General features: G+C 52.1%; 1 protein-coding gene across 7 annotated transcripts in view; it reads left to right on the top strand.

The window, feature by feature from the left end:
* Positions 1 to 16,315, top strand: part of KCNN3 (potassium calcium-activated channel subfamily N member 3) — a 125,927-nt gene extending 109,612 nt beyond the window's left edge. For 5 of the 7 annotated variants that reach the window (XM_041760631.1, XM_041760656.1, XM_041760675.1 and 2 more), the window contains 4 exons: positions 2,493 to 2,603; positions 10,253 to 10,380; positions 11,083 to 11,152; positions 15,430 to 16,315. In XM_041760631.1, coding sequence (XP_041616565.1) covers positions 2,493 to 2,603; positions 10,253 to 10,380; positions 11,083 to 11,152; positions 15,430 to 15,720 — 600 coding nt within the window. In that variant the 3' untranslated portion in view covers positions 15,721 to 16,315. Of the gene's footprint in view, positions 1 to 2,492; positions 2,604 to 10,252; positions 10,381 to 10,963; positions 11,153 to 15,429 lie in introns of those variants that run through there. The other 2 variants (XM_041760641.1, XM_041760650.1) reach the window with 2 other exon arrangements.
* Positions 16,316 to 27,374: the final 11,059 nt, after the last annotated feature.

Genomic DNA, 27,374 nt, shown 5'->3' with positions numbered 1-27,374 from the left:
CCTCTTGTGTTCTCGATATGTGCCCCTTCTACTCCCAACCCACCCCCATCCCCCGTCTCTCCTACTTTCTCACATGCACACTGTACCAGCAGTCTGGACTGCAGCACGCTGCCCACTACTTTCTGACCCCATCTTCACAAGGTTGCTTCTTAATGGAAATGACCAACTGAGGCTTTATTGTTGGCGACTTCCCTAATTACATCCAGATGATGGATTTTTCTAAAAGAAAATAAAGTTGAGAGTATTCAGTGCTATCTATTCAAGTTAGACTTAGTGGTTAAGAGCCCAACATCCTCCAGAGAAATATCCACAAGGGAGTCTTGGCATCTTTAAGTCAAAAGAAATTGAAAATGTAATCTAGTCCACCCTCCTGCCTCCATGCAGAAGTTTATCTTTATCTTATAAAATAGATGGTTCCTTAGCAAAAACACTGGCTTCTGATTAGAAGTTCCCTGCATTCAAACAGTGGGGCTGTGAGCCACGGCGAGAGCCAGTGACACTCCATCTGGACCCTGGCCATCCAAGATGGTACATGAGTGACCTTTGGTGGGATCCCCAGTGTGATGAGTGGGGGACCCCCTCCTCTACTCCCCTCACACACTCCCTTTCAGGGGTGACAGGAATGGAGCTCTCCAGGCCCTGGGGAGGTGATGGAGAACAGAGCCTGGGGATGGCCCCTGCTTCTCATGCCCCATTTTTAGCACTGTGATATGTCCCTCTGTTTGGGCTTTGAGCCAAAGTACATTCAGAACTCCCTGTGAGGGAGAGGGATCATACTAGGTCTGGTTGAGGGGAAATGGAACACACCTCTTCCCTCCAGGATAGCTTCTTTTAAGCTATTTTTTGCTTGAGGAGGCTTGATTGAATCAATGACAGCTATAGACCAAGGGTCCAACATTCCGTACATATCCCTTGAAAATTGGGCACAGTCTTCTGCCAGTCACAGATGCCAAGAAAACACAGCCCACCTCTGAACAAGAGGGGAAGGTGAGGTCAGAGAAGTTCACAGACTCAGTCCTTCCAGCTCGTGCTAGAGATGGAGTATACTGCAGTATAGATTGTGTGCCTTTGAAAACACCAATTTCTGTTTCTAACCCATTCTGTTAGACTGATGAGCCAAAGACATCACTGATGGAGCCCTTTAGTCCTGGGACCTAAAGTGCAAACCCAGGCTTTTGGCAACTGCAGTTACAGTTTGGCATCTAGAGTCTTAGACTATTCCTCTCTTCTGTGAGGGAGGGCAGGGCCATCCAGTCCAGTGTGCAGGGCAGAGCAAGGGCAGGGTGAAGGCAAGGCGAGGGTGAGGCAGGGGGAGGGCAAGAGCAGGGTGGGGTGGGGCAGGGCAAAGGGAGACAGGAAGGAGGCAGGACAGGGTGAGGGCAGGGGCAGAGCAGGGCAAGGCAGGGGTGGGGCAGGGCGAGGCAGGGGCGGGGCAGGGTGAGGGCAGGGGCAGGGCAGGGTGAGGGCAGGGGCGAGGCAGGGCAGGGTGAGGGCAGGGGCAGGGTGATGGCAGGGGCAGGGCAAGGTGAGGCAGGGGCAAGGCAAGGCAAGGTGAGGGCAGAGCAGGGTGAGGCAGGGGTGAGGCAGGGCAGGGTGAGGGCAGGACTAACTTCTGCCCCAGCAGAGGGATGAGCAGAGCACAGACCTCTGGGTCCCTGAGCTCACCAGCAGAAGGGAAGCAGGATGTGCAGGGCTGTGCAGGGTTCTGTTTGGGGGGAGGTGGGAACATGTGGTGCTGCGCTCATTTCCCCGATGGTCAGGCTTGCAGCCAGCCCATGGAGAAGCTTCTGTGGGACCCGTGTGGGACCCCTGTATGCCCCGCAGAATCAGGACAGGGCCTCGGGGAAATGCTGGGGCTCTGCAGGCTCCCATAAGCTGTGGTGTAAGGTGGGAGCCTTGTGTCCCCAAGGTGTCTGCAGGGGGAGTCCCTGCAGGAGCTGAGGAGGAGCTGGCTCCTGGTGCTGAGTCACAGCCCAGACTTCTGGTTACAAAGACCCGGGTGTGGAACAAGTGCTGTCCCAGAGCTCATGACCCCCGTGTTCCCCTGGGGTGCAAGTCAGGGTGGACTGTGCCTCGGTTAGATAATTCCAGGAAAACTCTGCGTGGCAGGAGCTGTGTCTGCCCTGCTCTGGTGCCACCGAGCTCTGCCCTCTTCCTGGCCCAGGTCTGGAGCCCCCAGTGGGCTCGGCTTCTCAAGGGGGCAAGAGGGCCCGCTGCCCAGACCCGCCTGTGTGGCCCTGTGGTGCCCGTGGGGCTGTCTACTAGTTTCAAGTCCCCAGAAACACAGCCCCACCTGCCCCATGAGCCACCAGCTGATCCTGGGGAGACTCGGTCCCTGAGGGAGATCAGTCCCAGAACTAAGACCCCGCAGCTCCTCCCAGGGCAGTGGGGATTGGGGGCGGGGGGCGGCAATCAGGGTGAGCATCCACTCCTGGAGCCCCCCAGTCTTCTGCTCACCTTGCCCTGTACTCACATGTGCTGTCTCCCCTCAGGGTGCAGGCTGCACTGCCCTCGTGGTGGCGGTGGTGGCCCGGAAGCTGGAACTCACCAAAGCAGAGAAGCACGTTCACAACTTCATGATGGACACTCAGCTCACCAAACGGGTAAAACACCACTGTTTTAACGTGGGAGCCGATGATAAGGAAACAGCCCCCTGGTTCTCACTGGGGGCGGGAGGGGGGCCAAGGGAGCCCAGGCGCTTGTGAATGGCTTGCATCCAGGGGGCGCAATGTCTCCGCATCCTGGGCTCCCATCCTCTACCAAATCACCATGTGGTTCAGGCAACCAAATAATTTTCCTGATAATTGAATCAATAGCTTTGGGTGGTGTAACCCACCCTCTCCCCTAAGGGCACTGAACCAATCACCCAGCGAGAGGCAGCGTTTTTGTTTAGGCTCAGACATTAGGAAGGGCAGTAGAGTCTGGTCTTTTTTTTTTTTTTTTTAAGTTTGATTTAAGTCATCTCTGCACCCAATGTGGAACTTGAACTCACAACCCTGAGATTGAGAGTCGCTTGCTCTTCTAACAGAGCCAGCCAGGTGCCCCAGGAAGGCCAGTAGAGTCTTAAAAATGGTATTATGTCTAAATCCAATTCTTTAAAAAAAAACCATTAAAGATGATCATCACAGCAGAGCCCACATTTTTAAATGATGTTCATCAAAGTGTCATCATCCAATCCCCCTTTGAGGCTTCCGGATAATGGTTCTCACTTGTGGTAAAGGAGGAGGAACAGGGGAGACGTGCTAGAATGGGGAGAGGGGTCAGCTGCTGGATGTCTGCCGCCCGCTGAACTGTCCGGGATGAAAAGGCTGCCGGAGAAGAGACAGAAACAGGTCCTTCCAGGGGTAGAGCCAGAAGAGCAGAGCAGGAGCTGCTCCTTAATGACTGGCTGTATGGAGAATGCTCTAGAGCTGCAAGCCAAACAAAGGTCAGCAAGAGGATTTCTTGCAAGACTCCTCTTTCTGAGAGGAGCATCAACCCTATGCTGGGGTCTGGGCTGCTGAGGCCAGTCTTCCTCATTTGGGACTGAAGTGTTCGGGGACTCACGAGCAACCAGATGCTGGTTTTTGAACACTGGAGAAAATATTCTGTGGTAACTGTTGCAGGAAAATGGTGTTGGCAACAGAGTCAGGGGCAGGAGGAGAGCCAGCGGCAGGCGGGCAGCCCGGGTGGCCAGCAGTTGTCGAGGCTCTGCACTTCTCAGCAGAATTATTTATGGGGTTTGATTGTCTGGTCTTTGATTACACATACTGGATTCTTTGAAGAGGCTCCACAGACGTGAAAAGGAATGGGCCCAGGCAAATATCCTAGCCTTGTTGGTGTTCAGGAGGCTGGACATGGCACATTGTGGCCCAGCTGTCTGCTGTCCAACAGACAGTGTCATTTAGCATCAAGGTGGCAGAACTGAGGATGTTCCTACAGCTTTCCGTGTGGGATTTACCCAGAACACTGTGACCCAACAGTTCTCATCAGCCCCCTGATATGCATGCAAGTCCAGCTCAGCACTGAGCAAATTATTAAAGTGGCAGGGACACCTGTGGGCACCAACGCAGAGGTGAGGGCGCACGGCTCTGCCTTTAGCACCTTCCCGGAAGCTGCTTCCTTACAGCAGACACATGAATACTTGTTCGGCCCTGCTTTGTGAAACCAAGATATACTTTATATTTCATGCCATTCCCACGCTTCCTCCATTTTCCACCCATGAGTCAGATTGTAGAGGGAAACAAAGCCAAGGAAAGCTGGTTCTCTTACAGGACAGGAAAATAAACGGTGTCTGTAGTCTGATTGTGGAAGGAGTGCACCCCGTGGTCACCAGTTTCCATCGTTCAAAAATAATCCTATAAATCCTGCTCAAGGCCACTTACTTTTTGAAAAGTAGGCCTGAAAACCAAATCAACAAATATCTTTGGCTCATCTGTGAGTGCCAGGTATCTTTTCAACTCATATATCTCACTTTTCTGAGAACACATAAATCTCCCAAAATGTCCCTTTAATGTCTTTTCCCCGAGACCAATGATGCAACGCGGCTTTTACAGAGCGAGGATTCTCAAAGCTTCCAGAGGTTCTTCTCCAGAACCTTGGTTGGAAGGAAGGTGCTGGTGAATTCGTGAGCGCTGGGCTCAGCCCTCCTGAGGGAGTTGCTCCCTGGGGCCCACAGCTCGGTCCCCATCCCCTCCGTGCCTGGGGCCCAGCAGTGGTGAGCACTGCCTCTTGTGACAGCTTAGTGAAGCACCAGAGAAAGACCCAGTCACGCAGGAACTCACTGTGGCATCGTCGCCAACTTCTCAGGAGCTGACATTAGTGTATCTCAAGAGAAAAGCATTCTGTTAGGACAAATTTTTGCAAACTTAATTCTTTAAACACATAAGCAAAGAGAGAGAGAGAGGATTGTAATTATTCATCATAAAAACTCTCAGACTTCTGGTGTTTGTCTGTCCTGCTGGTCGGATGCTGCCGTAAAGGCTGCAGCCCTGCTTTGGCCGTTAGAGTCACATGGGTTTGTGTGTTTCCTGTGTGAGCAGAGAGGGGCTGGTGTTGCAGGGCAGGGATCAGTTTCTGGTTTTCCTGGGTCCACAGCTTTCCTTCTGTACCTCGGTTGGCTTGTCAAGTCCAGGGCAATGTCTTCCTGCATTCACAGCAGTCAGACAATCACCCAGGAGCTTTTACTCCAGAACGGTCCCCTTTGGCTGCCCGCTGGGCTGCAGAAGCCACACACAGGAGCCATAAAAGAGATATTGGACCTTGTTTTTGCCCCCACACGATACTCCATGTCCCCATCCCTCTGTTTTATGTGACTAAACATACCCATCCCCAGATCACTGCTGGATGCCATGTTCTGCTCCAGGGACACCACGGTGGGTGCTGGTGGTTCCTGCCCTCGGGGAGCACCTCTTCTTTCCAGAAGGCAGGGCGGGATGCCCACAGACACGTGGCCCACAGAACAGCACGGACAGGAGGGTTCTATTTCCTGGGTTGGCTCTCCATGTGGGACCTCAGGTGGCACCACATGCACCGCCAGCTGGGGGTCGTGTCTTCTTATCATTGCCATAAGGGGTTCTTGCCCCAAATACTTTATCTGAGCACATTTCCCCACGAGGTCAATGAGTGAAACCAAAAGCAAACCCTGTCTTTCCTACCCCTGTTTCTTCCCTCTGACTTCCCTGGTCTCCAGGCTGGAAACTTACTGCCTTGGGGACTCTTGTGTGCTCTGGACCCACAGGGCCTGAGCAGCTCCCGAGCCTGCTCTCCAACCCTGTCCTGCCTGTCCCCACACACCAGCTTCTCTGGGTCTCTGCTCACCACACTGAATGCTGTCACATGTCCTGTCATGGCCTCCTGACCCCAGTCTTCCTGTGCTTTGCTTCCTTCCCTGTGGGGCCCCTTAGGCTCCAAGACTTAGCTGTGAACATATCACCCACCACCCACTCACACCCTTACCCTTCCTTGGACCTACTGATCAGGGCTAAAGAAACCTTTTCTTTAATTTATGAGCATATGTGAAAGTTTTATCAAATCCTGCTGGAAAAAAACCCTTTTCTTCCAGCAGCAAATTCAAGGATTTACTCATCACTGGTCTTAATCTCTTCAAAACTTACCCAGTAATCGATTGACCAGTTACCAAATACTAATCCTCCCCAGAGAGTGCCCATAAATGGTCTCGGTCACAGAGCTCTGGACAGATTGGGGACAGGTTCTCTTTAGTAAGAGTCCTACAAACACTGAGCTTCTGAGCTGGAGGGAAATCTCAGGGACGAGTCTCAGATCCAGAGACGGGCAAGTGTGGGTGTGCAGCAGCAAACTGTGTCCAAGCTAGGGTGGCTGCACATTCTCAGGCCTGCATATGGACCAGCCACCACCCTGAGGGTTTCCTAGAGCGATCAGCTCCTGAGAACTGGGCATGGTGGTGAGGGTCCCAGGCCTGTGTGTGGGAAAGCCAGTCTGCCTCCACACCAGCTGGATATCATATGGATGGCCCCGGACAACTGAGTACCACCCTTCACCAGGTTGCACGGGGCAAGGAGCTGTAAACGCCAGAGACCACCCCCAGAAACCCACTCTGCCTCAGGGCCCAGCCCAGGCTCCTGCTGGCCATGGGGCAGAAGCCAGTTCCAAGCATTGAGGTGGCTTCCAGGTGCAGGCACAGAAAGCTGAGTGGGGCGTGGACAGGACTGCACTGGACGGAGAGAGGAAAGGAAGCCAGCAGGAAGTCTGTGGGTTGGGGTGAGGGGGCAGTGGAGCTGGCAGGGAAGAGAGAGGCCCCACCCAGTTCTATCCCTAACAGACTCCAGACAGGACGGACCCACAGGGTTTTGGACCGTGATGCTCACCAGCCTTCAGCTCCTCTAAATCCAAGCTGGGAGGCTCCTGGGACTTATTCCTGTCACAGCCACTCCCCAGGCCTGCTCTGTGTCCTCTCCCGTCCCCTTCCCAGGGAGCTTTCTGGCAGCTACTGGGGATACTGGTGACTTCTTCCCTGGAGGGTCGCCAGGGGGCTCCCTGAGGCTTCACAAGGGGGCACGAGGGGGAACAGGGCAGGCAGGCTCCTGTTGTAGGCTGTCCCATGTCCTCCTGCAGCTGACCGCCCTTGGCAATACTGGGCAGGAGCTCACACTGGCAGAGGGATGGCCAGAGCAGGCTGCAGCATGGTGACTGAGTCAGGAGCTCCGGTGACAGACAAGTATGTTCTGTGCTGTTTTCTTTGGAGGGAGCAGGGGACACTCACATGCAACCAGGGACACCCATGGAGCGGCCGTGAGGTACAGGGCCCGTGGGCAGGCTCTGTGCCAAAGAGGAGATAACAATTCCACCCCTTTTGAGCGGCTTCTCTGAGGACTAATGAGACTGTAAACACGGAGCCCAGCACATTGTAGCCCCTCAGCAGGTGTCAGCTGCCACAGCTGCTACCTGCCAGACAGAGATGGAGGTTGGGCCGCTTCCTTGCCCAGGACCTGGGAACCTCAGAGCAGCTCCTAAAGTGTGAGGGTCACCGAGCCCATTCTCTGGCCCCTGCCAGGCTGGAAGCACACAGGTTTAGGGTAGAGAACATGGGGACCCTGGCAAGCCATCAGCTGTGTGCACATCTGCTTGGGGAACAGAAGAGCAGACAGGACCGTGTGAAGAGTCCTCAGGCTCCTGAGCCCTCCTGCCCACCCCACCGCCTCAGGAGCTCAGCGAACCCCAGGAGGGGTACACGACCTCACCCACTCCCACCTGGACTGTGGTCAAAGCCCTCAGCCCCATGACCAGAGGAAGCCCTGGTTGCAGCATGTACTGTCAGCATCAGAGGGCATACTGCGGCTATAGGGCTGTTTCCTTTCCTCCTGCAGACACTGATTCACTTAGCTTTGTGCCAGGCGGTTAGCTGTCAGTCCTGAAGCGGCACCAAGCCTCGTGCCTTCCCGAAGACATGGGCCTCCTGCCCAAACCCACAAAGTCGCTGCGGCTACCCGGCTGTGCCGTGACTTCCCAGCCTCCCACTCGGGCTGAGGGCGCCGTGGGGCCTGGACTCCTTGCCTCCGTTACGTGGCCAAGTGTGGGCCCTGATGAGTGAAAACGAATTGTGAATGTTTTTCCAATTCCTTGACCCTTGATCCTGGGAAACAGAAAACGGTATTTGTGTGGAGATGAAGCCTAGTCAGGAGGAGCTGCAGACCACACGGAAACCGTATGTTCTTCTTGGCCCTGGCTCCCGTTCGGACTTTGCCCTCAGCCAGCTGCGGGACTCTGGCGCTCACGACCTGTCCTGGACACCGTGTCCTCCTATTTTACACAGGGGTCTGGACTGTGTGATGGGAATTCGTGTGTGTGTGCATGGTTTATGGAGCACGGAAATCCACTTTGGCTCAGTTTACCGTTCATAATGTCACGGTGTCACTCTGTGTCTCGGTTTGTTCGTCTGTAAAATGGGGATCATCCTAGCTGCTGCCTGGTGAGTTTATGGGGAGGAGGACCTGAGAGGTGCGGGAGGAACCCAGATCATGGCCGGCACACCATCCGCATCAGGGATCTCCTCCTTCACGCCTCCGGACAACAACTGTAGGGGATGGATTTCTCTCTCTCTCTTGATAGCTATGCATTTATCCCTAACCTACTCAGTAACTGCAATAATGAGCATGACCTGCAGGCTTTCCAGTTTCACCCATTTGCTACCCACCAGCACCACCTTGCGCAGCTCTGCCAGCCTCCCGGAGCAGACATGTGGGCAGTAGGGGCTCTGTGGGCAGCGGGGGCTCTGCCAATCGTCCTAAAAGCTGAGAGGGGTTTTCTTCCATTTTTCTGTGAGGCCGTCCTTGCAGGCTAAGCACCCGGGAAAACCAAAGCTGAGGTGGGAACCTCAGGGGACATGGGCAGAGAGAGTGGGGCAGTGGGGGGCCGTCCTGAGCGTCCCTTGTCTGGGAGGATCCTGTCCAGTCTGGCTGTGGTCAGACCCCACCTGCCCCGCCTCCGCTGCTCACCTGGACCCACCACGGCTTCCTGCCGGGTGAGGAAGCACCAGAAGTGAGCCATTAAGGGATCGAAAACTATTTTCACAGCGGATTTTTACTGAACAAAAAAAGCAGTGTTTATGTCACTTAGACATTTCTGAGAAGACTTAGCTGGCTGTTCTTTTAAAAACATCACTTCAGCGCCAGTGAAAAATATAATCCAGCCTTGGTAATAAATTTTTAAAACACACACACACAAAAGTTATCAGCCTGTGAAACAATGCTTCCTAGCTTCCCACACGCCTCCGCATTTTAACAATGTCCCATCTGTGATGTCAGCCTGACGAAGTGGGCCTGTACTCCCCAGGTTCACTAAAATCTTTTCTGGCTAGGAACCCGGTCTCTCCTGGGCTGTCCCACGGACACCAGGCCCTGGGCCTGTGGGCCTGTGCCAGTTTGCATGGTGTGCAGAAACGGGAACAGTTCATCAAAAATCTGTTCGGCTTGTGCTTAATAAGAAACGTTTCCTCTGGCTCTTGTTACTAATTGCCAAAGACGTCTGTGTTTGGATTAAAACTCTGTCCTGTGCCATCTGGATGCCATCGATACGGCCCCACTCAGCCGGGAGCCCGTGAGATCAGCGGTTTCCATGTCGACGGCAGTTAGCGTCACATGGCATAGAGCGTGGTGGCTGCGCGCACAGAGGCGCCAGCCTTGGCGAGGACACAGCTTTGGCTTCACACCTAAGTATCTTCACTGATTTTCAGACACTGCTTTGAAATCATTTCAGTTTTAAGCCAATTACATTTATGGGTAAAATTACAGTGTAAATGTTTTTGGCCATTTGGGAAAGGACACGATGGGCTGGCTGAGGCCTCTGAGCTCCATTTGTGGGAAAGACGTGTCCTCAAAGAGGCCTTTGAAAATCTCCAGCTGATGGGAAATCTGTTTGGGCTCCAAATCCAAGCAAGGATCCAGGTGTAGTATGTGGCCGTGTCGGGTGAGTGCAGAAGAGTGCAGGTGCACGGGTGGCCTGGCCTCTGAGTCTAGGGCCACAGCTCATCTAGATCTAGCCCAGAAACAGCAGTCAAGGGAAGCAAAACCCTCAAGAAAGAAACGAGAGCAGCTCTCTGGTCTGGCCTGCTGCCGTGTGCAGAACAGGACTCAGAGGAGACGGGTCATAATCATCTTTCTAAGGGTTCATGCGTCAGCGGAGGACGCAGAACCATGTCCTTATAAGGCAGACGGTAGCAGCAAACTTGGAGACACGGTGTGTGAAACACAGAAAATGAGCCTGTTAGCAACTCACCGTATTTGTTCTTCCTCAGATCAAGAATGCAGCGGCCAATGTCCTGCGGGAAACGTGGCTCATCTACAAACACACAAAGCTGCTAAAGAAGATTGACCATGCCAAGGTTAGGAAGCACCAGAGAAAGTTCCTCCAGGCCATTCACCAGTGAGTACGCTGCGCATTCCCCTGCCAGGGCCCTGCACCTGCTCCACCGAACTACAGGGGGAAACCCGCTGCCCACCCCCCAGTACTGGGGCGGGAACTGGGCCCATGTCACTCTGTTCCTCCCACTATTGCACCCACACTGGCCGGCACCATGCATGGGCTGTGGCAGGTGGAGGAGTAAGAGCCTCCAATATCTCCCATCACTCTGACACCCCCCTGTGTCACCATCACGCTGACACCCCCCCATGTTCCCATCACACTGACACACCCCCCATCCCCATCACGCTGAGACACACCCCGTGTCCCCATCACACTGACACACCCATGTCCCTATCACGCTGACACACACACACACACACACCCTGCATGAGTGAACTGCGGTCTGTTGTCTCCAGAAAACAGGGATGTAAAGTGCAGTAGCAGGGATGGGGTTTGGGAGGTGCTGGGGGTGGGAGGGGGGCTTTCCAGAGGCAGGGAGATGATCTGAGAGGAGGAGGCGAGAGGCCAGAAGGCATGCTGCCTGGGGACAGGAGTTTGCTCTCCTGGGACCTGAGCTACACACCATCCTGGTCCATTGTCACAGGTGTGGAGGTCCCCAGTCTGGGGTTCCAAAATCAGGTGAACCGGTACAGCTGCAAATCCACATGCCGGGCTCCACTGTCCGCGCACGTGGAGCGTGGCTGTCACAACTCTTTCCCACAGACTGAGGAGCGTCAAGATGGAGCAGAGGAAGCTGAGTGATCAAGCCAACACCCTGGTGGACCTTTCCAAGGTGAGTGGCAGAGGCTGAGGGGTTCTCAGATGTGGCTGTAGGGACCTGGCCATCCCAGCTCTGTGGTGCAGGCCCAGGAAAGCGAGGCCCAGGCCCCCTTGAGTGGATCCCTGATGGGAAACCTGGTGTGTGGCCTTAGTGTGGGTGATTCCTGAGCCTACAGATCTCTGCAGCGTGCTGCTCATGCTGCTTGGCGGAGTGAGGCCCAAGAATGAGCTGAAGCTGTGCAAGGAGCACCCACAGGGCTCCTGGGGATGGCAGTGGCCAGGCTGCCTGGTCACATGATTATGACTGGAAGCTCGGTTTCTTGCCTCCTCCAATCCTTACACATCAGCTTTTCTGGCCCCAAATCAGTGGTGGGGGCAGGGAGTGCATTTCCAGGCACGAGGCAGTTCATGGTGATGAGTGTGAAGGTACCAAAAAAGAGAACCCTCCCCTGAGAGCCCCAGGACGTGACTGCCACAGGGCCATTCCGCATTTCTGACACTGACCTGCCATAAGTACCAGAGAGAAACTTGGGGCTCCTTCTGTGAACCCTAGAACTGAAGGACTGAAGGCCACGCCACTGGCAGAGCTACGGCTGCTCCTCCCATCCTCAGCCCGGCTGCTCCTCCCATCCTCAGCCCCTCAGGCCTCTCGGTAAAGATTGCACATCAAATGTTCAGCCCAGGGCCAGGCTGGCAGGACATTCCAACAGATGTCGATTATCATAATGGAATTCCTTCGTTCCCTGGGTGAGCAAGAGAAAGTCCCTCAGGCAGATTAGCACCCTTTGAAAAGAGGTGCAATCAGAGAAATTGGGTTTTTGGCCTCGTGCAGGTGCCTGGTTCAACAAAGGATCAGGCCAGAGAGGGGCCTCCCAAGCTCAGGGACTTGTGCTGGCGGCCGGGGGAGGGGGGGGGGGGCGGGGGCACAGGGCTGAGGCGGAGCCAGGGCCCCAGAGCAGGGGAGGGAACCCCCAGGTCTTGGGTGTGGTGTTAACATCCTCAGGTAGGGGAAAGTACTAAAAGGTTTACAAATGGAGGCGTTGATCAGCAGGACAGAAGGAAGCCTCGCTCCAGGCAGAACACGGCCAGACTCCAGGGAGAGGCTACAAGAACAGGGCGCCGGTGGCCTCCATGCCAGAGGGGTCCCCTCACCTCTCTGTGCTGTGCAGGGGCCTGAAGCACCCGCCCACCTCCCACCCCCACTCCACGGTGGCTTCTAAGCTCCTGTCTCCCTGGTGGCCCCAGAGACTGCGTGTTGTTGCTCTGGCCACAGGCAAGCATGAATTGGCGTCTGGTGGTCTGAATTCTCAATTCTCTGAGATGAGGTGACCGGTCAGTCTGCTCCCATGAGTCTGCGCTCTGATGGCTCAGCTGTGGCCTGGAAGGGGGTGGTGCCGGGCCCGCCTGCCCATGTAAGAATGGGCTGGCACCGCACCCCAAGAGTTTCTCTTATGGTAGCAAGCTTTCCCACCTCCCCTCTCACCTGGCAGGACACCCTGTGGCTGATGTCCTCTGGGAACATCAGGCACACGGACTTTCAAGCCTGGGCTGGTTCAGTACCACCCACAGCGTCTCACAGACTTGAGGCCCAGGGAGAAGCAGGCTCGCTGAGGGTCCACATCACTGAGTCACGTGGGGAACTAAACCCCACCAGTAATGGCAGCAGGCTGCCTGGCAGGAAAGGTGTGCAGGGAAGGGCTAAGGGGGCCTCTGCAGGGCTGCCGTGGGGACAGGTGCGAGCCCAGAAGAGGGGGACTTTGGAGTCCACCTGCTCTTCCCTCCCAGAGACTCGCCTAAGTCCTGCCCCCTGCCCCGCCATGCCTTGTCAGCAAGCACAGGGCAGGGGACCCAATACTGACTCCATACAGCCCTCCAAACCCGCCACCTGCCCACCCCTGCTCTCTGGTCCTTGCTAGATTAAGAAAATGGCATGTGGCCTCCAATATTATTTGCTAGATTAAATGGCTATCCCACAGGGTGGCCTCGCTGGGAGGACCTGGGTCTTATTTGCTAGCTTCAATTCCTTTAATTGAAATGTAAAAATAATTCCTAATATCTGAGACTCTAAGTGATAAGATGGTATCTGTGAAAATGCTTTGTAAACTATATGGAGACTTTGCAAATGGTGGTTCTCATTATGAATGTAGATGAGGAAGCCAAGATCTAGAGGAATGAAGTGGCCACCCTAAGGTTGGGCAGCTGACCAGTGGCCACACAGGGACCCAGGTCAAGGGGCCTAGGCTCAGTCCATAGCTCATAGGGCCCTACAGGCTCATCAATGTGTAGTCTGGACATTCCAGGGACAGTGGCCACCTTGATGAGGTTCTGGATTGTTAATTAGTGAAGGCAGCACGATCACTTCCAAAGTCTAGTCCTGGGAACGTTGGGGTGTCGGGGGTATCCTGCACTCCCAGGCAGAGCTGCCTTCATCCTGCCTCTGCAGTGGCTCCTTGGGGGGCCCATCATCGGCCCCTTTCCCACCTCCGCTCTGGCCCTCACACTTTGCCACCTTCCTTTACTCTGCTTTTCCGTCTCTCCTTGGTCCCTGATCCCATGGGTGCCAGGGGTTTCTGCATCTTGCTGGCATAACTCAGACTTTCAGGCAAACAGGGTCAGGATGCTATGGGCAGATGACCAGAAGCCCCAAGGGCCTCATTACCTGGGAGGGGGCAGAGGGGGCATGCAGGACTCACATGGCTCTCGTTCCCAAGGCTGTTGTCACCTGTTAACGTACAGAGGAGGGTAGCTGTCGCATAGATGAGCGCTCTCCAGGCCAACTCGGGAAGCCAGATTATATCCAGAAAGTGTCCTGATAAGAGAGAAGTCAGAGCCATGGACAAGACTGGGAGTGCACCTGTGGAAGGGGCTCAGTGGGGCTTTGTGCTGAAGTCATGCGGGGCTCTCAGCCTGTGGTCCGGTGGCCAGAGGGAATGGCGCCCTGGCCTGAGCCCCTCTGTTAGCTTTCCTCTGATCCAATTTGATGACTTAACTCTCAGAAGGCAAGTTTACTGGATACTTTTAAGTTTCATTTGATTGTCAGGTCTCCAGGGGCTTCCCTGATTGCGCCCCAGCCCCAGGCACCCCCGGGCTCTACTTTCCTTCAGACACAGGGCCTTGTTGGTAAACAGGAAGAAACCTAGGCACCTGGAATAACTTGTGGTGTGAAAGGTCTCTCCCCATCAGTGGATTCCTCCCTGGGGCAGAGGATGGAGGGGACCTGTGCCAGCCTCACTCACCCATCATCCAGCCAATAGCTTTCAGGGACAGTCATGTGACAAACCCTCTGTGAAGCGGATTTGTGTCCATTCATTAGTTGAGCATCTCCTATGTGCCAGGTGCTGTTTTAAGCCCTAGAGACACACCCATGAGCACAGGCAAAGACCCCTGCCTGGACAGCATCCCTCCCTGTGGGTGGTGGTGGATGGTGATACCCAGGTGGAGCAGTTAGCTAGCACAGCAGAAGGTGGTATAAAGGAGGAGAGGTAAGCAGGGAAGCAGGATGGGGAGCAGGGATGAGGATAGGGTACAGTGTTAATCAGGGCACGGGAGACAGGGCAGGTCACCAGGATTCAGGGAGACAGCATGAGGTGGGAGGTTTACGGAGTTGGGGGCAGCATCTGAGAGTGAAGGTGGCAGGACATGGTGGGAGGGGGGCTTAGAACTACCACAGTAGGACAGAGTCCTTAGCCAGCCCACGGGAGCTCTGCAGGTGGACTGGGCCTGCGGGGATGGCCCGATGGGGCAGTGTCTCTCCTTACCAACCAGGCAGGAGAGGGGCTGTGACCCCACAAGGCCACTCCGAGGGGCTGCAGACCAAGGTGAGCAGGGGTGTCTGGCGTCTCTTCCGGCCACTGTGCTAAGAGCAGCCCAGGGGCAATAATGTTATGACCGTGGGTGGTTATTATTAACCCGTTTTGTAAGAAAACTGCGTTTTAGACTCGAACTTGAACCACGGCTGGCCCCCCAAGTCCCTGACCCCATCCACTCCCCAGCATGGTGCCTTTTTGTCAACGAGCGGGCTTGTACAGCCTCTGAGCCAAGAGGTTGGGCTGTCAAGGACCCCAGGAGGGCCAAGACTCACCCATCTAAGAAGTAATACTGCTTATGCATGTTTTCTGATGGGTCACTACCACCCCTATGTACCCCGCACCTCCGGGTCTTTTCCTGGGTCGGCAGGCTGGACACTCCGGTGTGGATGCTGTCCGTTTGTGATTTGGGAGCACTTTGTTTCTCCAGCCACCGGTCCCCATGTGATGACCTGTAGTATACTGTCCCCATCTCTCCCTACAGATGCAGAATGTCATGTATGACCTGATCTCAGAGCTCAACGACCGGAGTGAAGACCTGGAGAAACAGATCGGCAGCCTGGAGTCCAAGCTGGAGCACCTGGCAGCTGGCTTCAGTTCCTTGCCACTCCTCATTGCCGACGCCCTGCGCCAGCAGCAGCAGCTCCTGTCTGCCATTGCCGAGGCCAGGGGCGGCGCGGCGGGCACCACCCACACACCCCCGGCCTCTGACAGCCCCCTCGGGGTCAGCTCCACCTCCTTCCCTACCCCATACACAAGTTCAAGCAGTTGCTAAATAAACCCCCCACTCCAGAAGCATTACCCATAGGTCTTAAGATGCAAATCAACTCTCTCCTGGTCACTTTGCCATCAAGGAACAATCAGACCAGGGAACCTAAAGAGGAGAGACCAAGCTAATTAACTAACTCGGGTTCATTCAGTGTGCTTGGTTCGATATGCCTTGAAACCAGAAATCTAATCTCTGTTTAGGTGCCTCTACTTGGGAGCAGGAAGAGGAGGTGACAGGAAGCGGTGCCTCTGGCAGGGCCGTGGCTGCAGAACTGGTGCAGAACAGAAATCCACGTCAATCTCAGGTCTCGCGTCGGGGGTGGGGGGGGGCGGGGGCACCGAAGCCGCCGATGGAGAAGCAGCCCAGAAGCGGGTACCCCTGGGGGGGGGTGTCAGGCTTAGACATGGGCTCCTCACCACTGGGGTCCCGTGGACTCCCTCTCCCTGCCATTTGTCTTGGGAAGCCTCCGGAAGACAAAAGGCAGGGAGAGCTACACAGCCGCCAGAACTGACATTCTTTCCTCCCAGACCTTAACCAGTCATAAAGCCCAATCCAGACTAAAAACAAAAAAGACAAATAAAAAGCCAGATTTTCTATCCAATATTGACATCCATATAAAGCTGTGTGTCTGCAGGTATATGCACATGCATACTCATCTCCCACGTTCATCCCAGGTCTTTCCTTGCTTGAACTTGACCCGAATAAAAGGGACCTGGTTCCTCACCTGCACGCAGTGGGCACTCCATGCAGGTGCATTGGTTCAAATGTGAAGGTGGGTGCTTTCAGCTCAGGTAGTTTGCTGGTGTTGGGCACGTTCTGAGCTTCACCAAAGGCGCAGGTCCCTTCAGACAGGACACAGCACCCCTGCTTGCTTTGAGATGGATGCCAGGCCACTTGCTGGCACTCTGGAGGGGCACGCAGCCTTCTGAAAGTGGTGGCTGCACAGAAATTCCTTCTTACCTGCAAACTGGCTGTGTTCTGGTGGAGCACGGGAGCTGTGCACATGTGCAAGGGTAGGTGATGTGCAGGCACAGCCCAGGGGTGCCCCAGGGAGGAGGGGTGCTGTCTGGGGATTCGCTTAGCGGTGTGCATCCAGAACAGCCTTCCAGCCTGGGTGTTAGGAGCGCAAAGGGGTCCAGGGCCTCACCTGGACTGCAACAGGTGGTGGTAAGTGGCCCGTGTGGCCCCTTCTACCTGAGGTGAAACCACCTCAGAATGAAAGATTCTGAGGCTAAAGGATCCCCTAGGGAGCCTTGTAGGTGAGATGACAGATCTGTCAGTAGCCTGTTCCTCTTGTGCCATGTTAATCTTGGTGCCAAAACTGTTCAAATACGTCTCAAACTCCAAGAAACTTGAGAAACATCCTGACCCAGTGTGGCAGCCGGTGTCGTGAGGTGAGGCACGTGGATGCCATCTTTCATTGCTCTGTGTCTGACCACATACCACACTCATGTGTGAAGTGACCAGGCCATCATTGTGTCTCCACCGCTCTCCTCATCATGAGGTCTTTGACTTCAGCTCGTGGGGAGCTAAACCGTACTGTACAGAGTGTCTCATCTGTCGAGGGTAAGGCGACAGGGCAATACTTGCGAAGGGCTGTTCTGCTAGGCTTCCCTTTGCACAGGACATTGTCACTTGTCTGAGGCTTGTGTCCAGGTGAGCTGGGTCTTCTAGGGACAAGGGGGTCACTAGACTGCAAAAGGTAGATGACCTTGGAACGCAGTACTCTTTCCAGAAGATTGGGTCTCTTGCTAAACTTCCTCTTTTGTCTCTTCTTACTGCTGTTCCCCCCCTAAACAGTCTTGTTTTCATCTTGGTAACAACCCCTTTAACATCTCCATTGGTGGTTTACACACCACAGATGCCACACTTGATGCTGGCTTTTTTTTTTTTTTTTTTACTTATTCTTTTGAGAAAGTTCACCTTCCTTTCTTATGTCCCAAGAATGGTGCTCCTGTTGCCATGACAGTGTGGCTGCACTGATAAACAGATGTCTACACAGATGAAATTCCGTGCAGTGTCTTTGTGGCATGAATTCCATCTCACAAGTGGAGACCACAGACAGGTCACCCTGCGTGTGCCGATCCTGGTCGCTGACCCATAGCCCTCACCTGTCACCTGTTCACACTTTCCATTCCACGCACACATGTATAGGGACTTAGTCTTAATTTCAAATAAATGATACACAAGACTGCATTGCTACCCCCTGTGCAGACGGTCAACCTGTCAAGGTCTGTGGATAATGCTGTGCACCTAAGTGACCCCTGAAGAACAAGCAGATAACCTTGGGAGGGGGCTGGAGTTACCTCCAGCAGCAGCAGCCACTGGCATCCCAGAAACACACGGGCACTGGTGGCATGACCCAACCTACTGGTAGTGCAATAGCTGTGTGTGGTTTCTTTCCTTGGCGAAAGAATGCTTAGTCCTCAAAAACAGGTGATCAAACCTGCTTACTGACTTGCAGTGGTAAAGGGGAGGCTGCTTCTCTGTACCATGTTTCAGCTTCATGTGGGAAGTTACCCATTCTCCTGTGAACACATTCAACCCTGATGATCCCAGGATGGATCACCAAAGTGCAGGTCCCTCCAGGTTTCCTCTCTGCAGCCCATCTTTTGGCTAATTCCTCAGTGCCTCAGCATCACAGTCAGACAGGAAAGGTGCAGGTTGACTGTCATGCCAGGCCTTCTTCTTCCTTATTCTTGTTTGGTGGTGGAGGAGGTTTAATTAGCTTCTCGAGAATTGGCTCTATGTAAACATGATTCATCACAATAACTTAGCTCTAGTGCTGAACTCATTGCATTCTGCTCACTCCTGGAAGGCGGACCCAGCATCAGAACCCTACTGTCACTTGTCTGATGACTTAGTGACAGGTGAAATACCACAATAGTCCCCCAAAATATCTAGACACTTGAATCAAAACTACAGAGCCACCCCTCATCACATAAGCCATATTCTAGCCTCATGTACTGTAAAGTCAGGGAGGTACTGTGATACTTTAAGACCACTGGTGTCAGTGGAATTTCAGGACATAGCACCAGGTGGTAAATCATGCCAGTCTAGGGGCTCGCTCCTCCTCAGGCTGAAGTCCAAATATCAATCTGTACCTTTGGATCAAAGGACACATGTGCCTGCTCATCATCAATAAACTGCCATAAAGTGTCTGAACTGCTCTTGCCCTGCTTGTAATACGCAGCTTCATGACATCATATCTCTAAAAATGTTAATGCAATGCAAGGGAACAATAGAGGTGAGGCCCTGGGGCACCTTGGGCTTCTGGCCTCCGTGAGTGCCAGTGGCACAGCGGCAAACTCTGAGAATGAGGCGCCAGCAAAGTCCCAGTGGGCATGCATAGGTCTCCTTGCTTATTAAAGGCTGAGAAGGAGCAGCATCAAAGAAATCATTATTTCAATACATTTGAGGACCTCCCCCTTATATTCCTAGTGATTTCTGTGTGAGTAGAGGAAGGAAAAAGGAAGAAAGCTAGAGATACAGAATCAGAGTAAATAAGCTCTAATGCTGGACCCACATCTTTGGCCAATTAGTGTAACCACCTCACCCCTCGGTTTCCATGTGGTGAGAATGAAGATGATAGTTAACATCCTTCAACACAAAGTACTCAGTAGGTTTTACGTGGAGTCACGATCGTCTTCAACAGCAGCCAGACTGCGTTCCCGTCCAGCCCACACTCAGATGTGGCATCTGAATGTCCTCAAGGGTTAGTGGAAGTGACTATGATGTGTCAACTGTGTAGGGAGGAATGTGAGACCGGCACACGGGCCCTCTCTCCTCCCTTACAGTGTCCCCTCCACCATCCATGCACCTCAAATTAGGAATCAGCGTTTCATCCCAGAATTAATGTGTGGCTCTCACAGTACCACAGCATATACACTAGGAAGTCATCGCACTACCAGTAGGTTCTACACTCTTTAAGTTACTGCTTTTAAATCCTAAAATGTGTCCCCAGTTCCACACAGCCATGCTACTTCCCTGAAAGTTGCTTCAAAGCAGAGTAAGGATCTGCTAGTCGTCGTGCTGCCTGTATGAACTTGGCAGCACTGGGTTTCAGTACGTAGACTGCTGTCCTGGGGTCTCCTGGTTGGTGTGGGTCAGCCCCCACCCCATAGTGACCACGCCCTGGACACTGTCCCTACACTGTCCCTTCCTTCTCTGCTGCCACCAAAGTAAGCATGGAATGGGAATGGGGCCATTGATGCCATCAAAAAGGGATGTCCCAGGGACTGCGGCATGAACTGCCTGCTCCTGGTAGTTGAATATAGATGGGTGCCTGTCATCCTGAAAGCTTGTGCCAGGCTGCATAAGTAGAGGTTAACATTAAACTCCTGTCAGATGAGTAATGCGTAGATTTTGTACTGAAATAGATGGAAACTTTTTAAGAAGCACTCAGTGCAGTGGTGTATGAACAGACAGAGAAAACCAGTAGCTGTGACCTACTTTCCTTACACCATTACTGGAAACACCCAAACATCAACTGGAGTTCCTTCTGAACAAAACCATTATCAAAGCTTCAACATGTGACCTCCAAATCTAGGTGCCAAGTGCCGTGCGACAGTTGTTTACACGCCTGAGAAGCAGGCTCAGGAAGCTATATATCTTGGGCCTGGACCATGTGTTGAAACAAAAGAAATGTGCCCAGCGAAGCTGTTGGAGGAAAAGCACAAAATTCAACACCAACCTGTAGTTAGGATCCCAAAGAAATGCTGAATTTATAGCCAAAAACAAAAATCAGTGACTAATCAAACATGAATCTGACTGGAACAGCCAACATCCAGGTTCCCAGAGGAAGGAGAGGGAATAAATGACATTCTCTAGCTGTGTCCCATGGTCTCAACCAGGACCAATCCACCTTCGTCAGACATTTTAATGGCGCAACAACTCACTTTGGTCCCGGACTCCGTGGCCCGCGCTGAGCAGAAGAGAAGAGGAGAGAGCACATTTTCATTGATGAACTCGGAAACTGAAGTGTTTGTGTTCAGAATCATGTGAGCTTCAATAGGAATTTGCATCTAGCCTCTGTACTGCTTGCTATTTTTTAATGATAGGAGAAAGCATAACAGTTTATTTTAAATATGAAATATATTGCTATATTATAAAATATATTGTAACTTTGAACTAACATTTTGTATCACACTAGTGTTTGGCAGGCCCAGTGGCAGCCTGCTCTCCCAACGACTGTTTCTGAGTACACATCACCCAGACTGAGGGGCTTAGCCTCGGGAACTGCCGTCTTGTAATTCCCTAAGACCTGCCCATTAGAGACAAGAATAATGTTCCAGGCTTAGAAGAATAACTCTACCCAAAGCTCTATCAAGCCATTTCAGATGAGATTCTAAAAGCCATGACTACCTTAGTAGCTGTGCAGAGCCAGTTTCATCATGGGCAGGTTCTCCCCATGTAAATGCAAAGTTTCAATATGAAAGTGATAGGAGTCTCAAGCTGAGCCACTGGCTCTTCCTTTGGGAATGTTAGAATTGGGCGAAAGGGAGAGTTCTCCTGTGACACGAAAGACTCAAAATTCTAGGCGCGTGTGTATCTAAGCCAGAGTCAAGCCACTGGGAGCTTCACTTACACAGGCCCAGGGAAACCCCGGATATGATGTGCAGATGTGCGGAGGAGCTCCTCTGAGCCCTCAGGACCCTGCATTTATTCACAGCTGCCAGGGGGAGTAAGGCAGGAAACAGGACACGCACAGCAATACCTGGCAAAGTGCCGGGCTTCCCTTTCTGCTCCTTTAATTCAGCCCTTTAGTGGCAGGAAAGGAGCTTCAAAGGAGGTGTTGTCTTCATTGGCAGAATTGGGGAAATTCTCTACTCGAGCAACTCCTGAACTCCATTCCCTTCCTTGGCTGAGTCGAAATTGAGACTCATGTAGAATTTCTCACTTCCATCCTCTGAGTGATGGAGGGACTATTTCTAGGTGAAAACAGGATGTGTTTAGTTGTAGAACAAAGGTTTTCTAGAATCAGTGGGGCCCTCTTGTTTGTTAGCATCACCCTGGGCTGACACTGCACCCATGGAAACCAAGCAGCATCGGGGCACCTGAGCTCCTGTCTTTTCCCTTCTCAACCTGAAAATTTACACAGACAGAGTGCAAGACAACAGGTTTTTTCCTGGGGAAAAGCTGGTACTGGTAACCTGAAAGAAAAAGATGCCAACGCCCGCTCCAAGCTGCTTGTGTGGCTGAGAGCTCACTTGCACACACAGCTTATTTTTATTGAACGAACTGCTCACAGTGTCTGCTACACCCCCAATTACATGTAAGGGTGGGTTCCACTAAGGACTCCCAGGGCACCAGAACTCCAGGGCACCTGCTTTTAGCAGGTTACTCACTTGCTGGCTAATGGAAATTAGTTTATTCTCAATTTTATATAACTGATGAATGTACTGGTGGTAATTGATTTGTCTTTTAATACTTTTCTGCTACTAAATAGAACTGTCTCTTTTGGCTTTTTCTTCTAGCACTCCTCAGACTCAGACTTTTACATTTATAGAGAGCAAATATATTCTGACTTTCCCCTCAAAGTTATTATTCAGTCTAGACCAAGAAAAACAATGCAAATTCCTGATTTGGGGAAAGCAGACCTCCTGACATTAATTCAGGTATATGGCTGTACACTAATCCTTGCTACTCAAAGTGTGGTCCACAGACCAGCAGTGTCAGCATCACCTAGGAACTTAGAAATGCAGACTCTAGGGCCCCACACCAGATCTGCTTAATCCAATTTGGCATTTTAACGAGATCCCTAAGTGATCTGTATACACATTAAATATTGAAAAGCTCTGGCCTCACCACACAGCAACAGTAACCAACACCATTAATAGCTAGAAAATTAAACCATTTGTTCTTTGACCCTCATTTACAGAATTACTTGATGAAGTAAAGTCCTGTATGATCATAAGGATAAAAACAGATGCATCTCACAATTTCATTTGAGGTCATGTAATGTGGCTGGTGTACAAATAGGAGCAGCCTTTAAAAAAAAAAAAAAGCTTGCTTTGTAACCTTGAGCCCCTTCAAAGTCCCTTTTTAGGTTTCTGGTTTTAGCCTGTGCTGGCAGGGCCATTGGAATATCAAGTGGCCCCCAGGGGAGGTCCCCCTGGAAGGGTACCCAGTCCCTGCTCAGCACAGTACAGAAATAGCTGCATCTGTGCTTCTTCCTTGAGAAATTCAGCAACCTACCAATGAGGACTCTCCTCCCCAGAGGAAACCTAGCAAGAGAAGTTAGTTTAAACTTCTAGAGACATTCCTAATCTCTTTTCAAGCCGGTTCTTTTAATCATTACCCCAACCAGAGACACTCTAAGGTGATCAAGGAAAAATGTGGATTATATTGGCACCACAAATCGATATGTACCCAGAAACAGTTATGTTCTAAATTAATGGCTTTAACCTGTTCATTGTAAAAAGTGCCTTGGACTTCGATCTAAAGAGGTCAGTATAAATATGTGTGTGTGTGTGACATATGTAGGCAAATATTTACATATTTATACATACATAGGTGCACACACATGTACCCGCACATTCATATACAATATACACATACATATATAAACGCTTCATGATATGTCATATTGCTATTCTCAGTTCCATTTATTTTGTCTGGTCCTATGTTATTTGTTTAGTGACACCTTTACACAGAGAGGATCTATTCAGGACATTGATGTATTTTTTTTTGTTTGTTTTTTACTTTTTATTAAAAAGGTAAAGGATATTAAAAAAAAAAAAAAAAGTCAAGTGCCTGAAGGTTTTGAATGGAATTGTGGTAAATTTTCTCAGGTCACCAAAAAGGAAACTGATCTTTCCTTTGGAAAATACTTTTCTGTTGCAGTGACTTTTGTTTTCCCTTGGTGGGAGTTGATAAATACCAACGGTTACAGTAATTTGGTAATTTTGTTGTGATTAACTTTGTGGTCTCCATAAAGCAACAGCAACAATTGCTCAGGCCAGCGCCCACTCTCCTTCACGCATTAGTGTCAGAAGGGATTGGTCTTTCTGTGCCGTGGACAGCGTGGGCATCGGGCCAACTAAATCACAGGGGTGGGGGTTCCAGCAGTTCTAAGTACTGGGTGCTTTCAGTGGCGCTCACAGAAGGACAGGTGGGAACTCCTTTCTGGACCAGGTGGGAACCTGTCCTAGAGGCTGGCAGAAGGGCCCCGGGAAACTTTTGAGGCTCCTGTACCCTTCCTACAACAAAACAACCACCTGGACCAGTCAGGTTCTCTATCTTAGCCAAAGGTCTCATCTTTCTACAGTGTGACAGCTTGTAATGGACCAACTTCCCTGGTTAGAAGCCCCCAGGGATCCAAGGAGAGTCACCAGGTTGTCATTGCTCTGCTCTTGTGCTAGAGGGATTTTACTTCTTGAAGCCAAGAAATAGCTCTAACTCCCTGCCCAGGTGATAACAGCCTCATGACAGCCAGGGCCACTCCAGAGAGGTGATGTCCCCCTCATAGGGGCCAGAAAGACAAAATGTTTCTGCAGCTGCCCCTACAGATGCCCCCCCAGATACCCCACAGCTGTCCTCACAGATGCCCTCCAGATATCCCCATAGCTGTCCCCACAGATGCCCCCACAGCTGCCCCACAGATGTCCCCACAGATATTCCCACAGATGCCCCATAGTTGCCCCACAGATGTACCTACAGATGCCCCCACAGCTGTGCCACAGATGTCCCCACAGATGACCCTACAGATGCGTCCACAGCTGCACCAACCACAGATGCCCCCACAGCTGTTCTACAGCTGTCCTCACAGATGTCCCCACAGATCCCCCACAGCTGCCTCACAGATGCCCCCTCAATAGTTGGCACCCTGGAGGGGATGATAAATAGCACTCCCTGTGCTGTGCTGGGAGTCTGAGCTACAGAAAACCAGCTGTGAGTTGCTGCTCTAAATCAGGGACCAACCATGACCACCCCCCGGAAGCTCTCAGCGCAGCAGGGAGAAGGGACACTTGGCGGCTGGGAGCCTCCCATGGCCACTGTGGGTCCCACGTGGAGACCAGGCTGCGGTGTTCTGACGCTGGGTTGCGGATTCCGAGGCCCGGGTGGGAGTGCACCAGGGAGGCCGGCCTGGGTCTGTGACTCTTGCTCCTTTCTGTCACACTGAGGTGGAGGAACAGGGCATGGAAAGGTTCCAGAAGGCTGGGATGTGAGGGCACTAAACAAACACAAGGGAGCAGCCTCAATTCAACACCAAACGTGCTCACCACGGAGTTCCTCCAATTGTGTCTTCTTCCTGCCCTAGGACGGCAGTTGTGAAAACAGGGATTTTTAAAAGAGGAAATCTTAATTTAGGTGGGAAACAGAGCCCCCTGGCAACACTGCCTCTGCAGGGCCAGGATTGCCCCAGTGTTGACAGAGACGGCCTGCCGGCGTGGACACCCCCAGCTCCACCGCCCTCCGACAGTGCCTGCACAGGCCCTGGGGCAGCAAGCCTGCCCGCGCTGTGTCTACACAGGGGACCCTGCAGGTCAGCGCCCCACTTGTTCCACGGACATGACAAAGCTTTTCAAACTTTGCTTCCCGCTGGGACCCACCCCTCCCAGAAGCTTCTGGAAACGCCAAGGTCAGTCAGTGCCCCCAACCCCTGGTGCTTCAGAAGCCCAGGGGTTCTGAGAGGCACCCCGAGTTGAGTACCGCCCCCAGGCCTGTGAATGAGAGCACCCAGCCTGGCCAGTGCCCCCTGGGATCTCTGAGCCCCGAGCTGGCGAGGAGGTCTGGGGGGCAATCGATACAAAAGGGGGGGTTGCCTGCACCTCCTTCCTTCTCAGGTCCCTACGTGTGTCCCACGCAGAACCCACTGACCTCTGCTGCTCCGCATTCGGACTCTGCAACGCTGCCGGCTGCGTGTGGGCCTGGTTGCCCAGCCTCTGCTTCCTGTGGGCACACAGCCCACCCAGGCAGGCACAGAGTCTTTCCTGGGCCTCTGCCCTGGGCAAGGATGGGGGCATCCCGACATTCTCATTAGGCAAAAAAGGGTTCCGATTCAAAGGAAAGGTCCTAGCTAGCAGGTGTCTCACTAAATCCAACACAAAAATAGGGTCACCTGCCTGCGACCCTCGTCGATCTCTTCCTGACTGCATTTAATTATTAAAGCATTGTCTCCTGTCTTAAAGGAAATTTGATGCATCATTACATCATACATCTCTGTGGAAGCTGGAAACTCAAAGCTGGGCCCAGTTCCCCAAACTAGAGGATTCCCCTAAATCCCGGACCCTCTGAGTAAGACTGCCCCCTGCTGGTCAGACAGCAACACGCGTCCCCTGGCTTGTCTGGGGAAAGGCTTCTTCAGAGCCTACTGCCCTTACCTTACACACAGGAAGTGAAGACAAGTGATCCACCCCGAATCAGAGGATGAGGGCAGACACTGCACTGGAGGGTGGCCACGCCGTGGCAACAATGCTTCTGTGCCAGGTGGAGCACTCAGGCTGCCCAGCACCTCTCCAGTGTCATCTTGGCCTTACCTCAGCACCAGTATTGATTTTGCAAATGTCAGATAAAAATAAAAGGCCCCTGATTCCCCCCAGCACATGTTCACACCACACATAACCCCAAACACACATCATCCATCTCCTAAAAACAAGGATATGCACATTTCTCCTGGCTAAATTAGTTCATCATGTATTTTATGCTCCAGAAGCATTGATCGTTTTCAAATTTATCTGCCTTTCATTTAAAGAATTTAGAGCTAATACTTACAAATCTACAAGACCACCCTCTGGTTAGGAAACATTAAATGAGATTATTAAAATGATGCAATTCTATATCCTGCATTACAGTAGGTTATGCTAATGTGGTCCAGGTCATTAATCTTTATTTCAGCCAGTTCTACAAATAGAATATGAAGATTAGCCAGAATTAGCTTAATCTTTTTTTGTTTGTTTATAGCATGAATTTGAAATTTACACTTTATTTTTCCCAGGGACAAGTCATAACAAATGGCATTTCTTTTTTTTAAGTAGGCTCCATGCCCAGCGTGGAGCCTAGTATGGGGCTTAAACTCATAACCCTGAGATCAAGACCTGAGCTGAGATCCACAGTCCAACACTTAACCAACTGAGCCACCTGGGCGCTTCCTGCAACTCTTGATATGCAATTCTGTCCCCTGGGAAACCAAAGGTTGGAAACATGAACATATTATGTTACCACTGCTTATGGGCAATGTCATCTTAGATGAAGCTTCTTTCTGAAACTATCTTGCCTCCTACTCTGCAACACTGGTGTATCTCTTAGAAGCCATCAAGTGTTTCTTGAGAAGGAATACATACAGCAGGGGGCACCCGCACCTAAGCACTCCTGGGGGGAAATCTCAGGTCCCCTGCAGCTCCTGTAAGCTCCAGTTCAATTGCTCTTTCTTCAAACACCCTACCCTTCTCACCTTCTACCTCTCAGAAGAAGGTAGATACATAATTTTGCCTGAACTTCAGAGTTTAGAAATCCTGTTGTATTTATACCTAGGATTTCTTAGAGAATTTTTTCTAAGAATGGCAATGCAATGTCACTTGACTCACAAGTTTGGGAAAATAGGCCCCTGTTTGGTTTTGGGTTAAATGAGAAAATAATCCTCTGGGATGGTGTGAGCATGAGCAGGAGCTGACATCCTCAGTTCTCTCATCAGGAACATGATGAGGAAAAGCCATGAA

The sequence above is a fragment of the Vulpes lagopus genome, chromosome 1 (assembly GCF_018345385.1).
Source record: "Vulpes lagopus strain Blue_001 chromosome 1, ASM1834538v1, whole genome shotgun sequence".
Lineage (NCBI taxonomy): Eukaryota > Metazoa > Chordata > Mammalia > Carnivora > Canidae > Vulpes > Vulpes lagopus.
The sequence above is the reverse complement of the archived record's forward strand: the minus strand, read 5'-3'. Positions and strand labels throughout refer to the sequence as shown.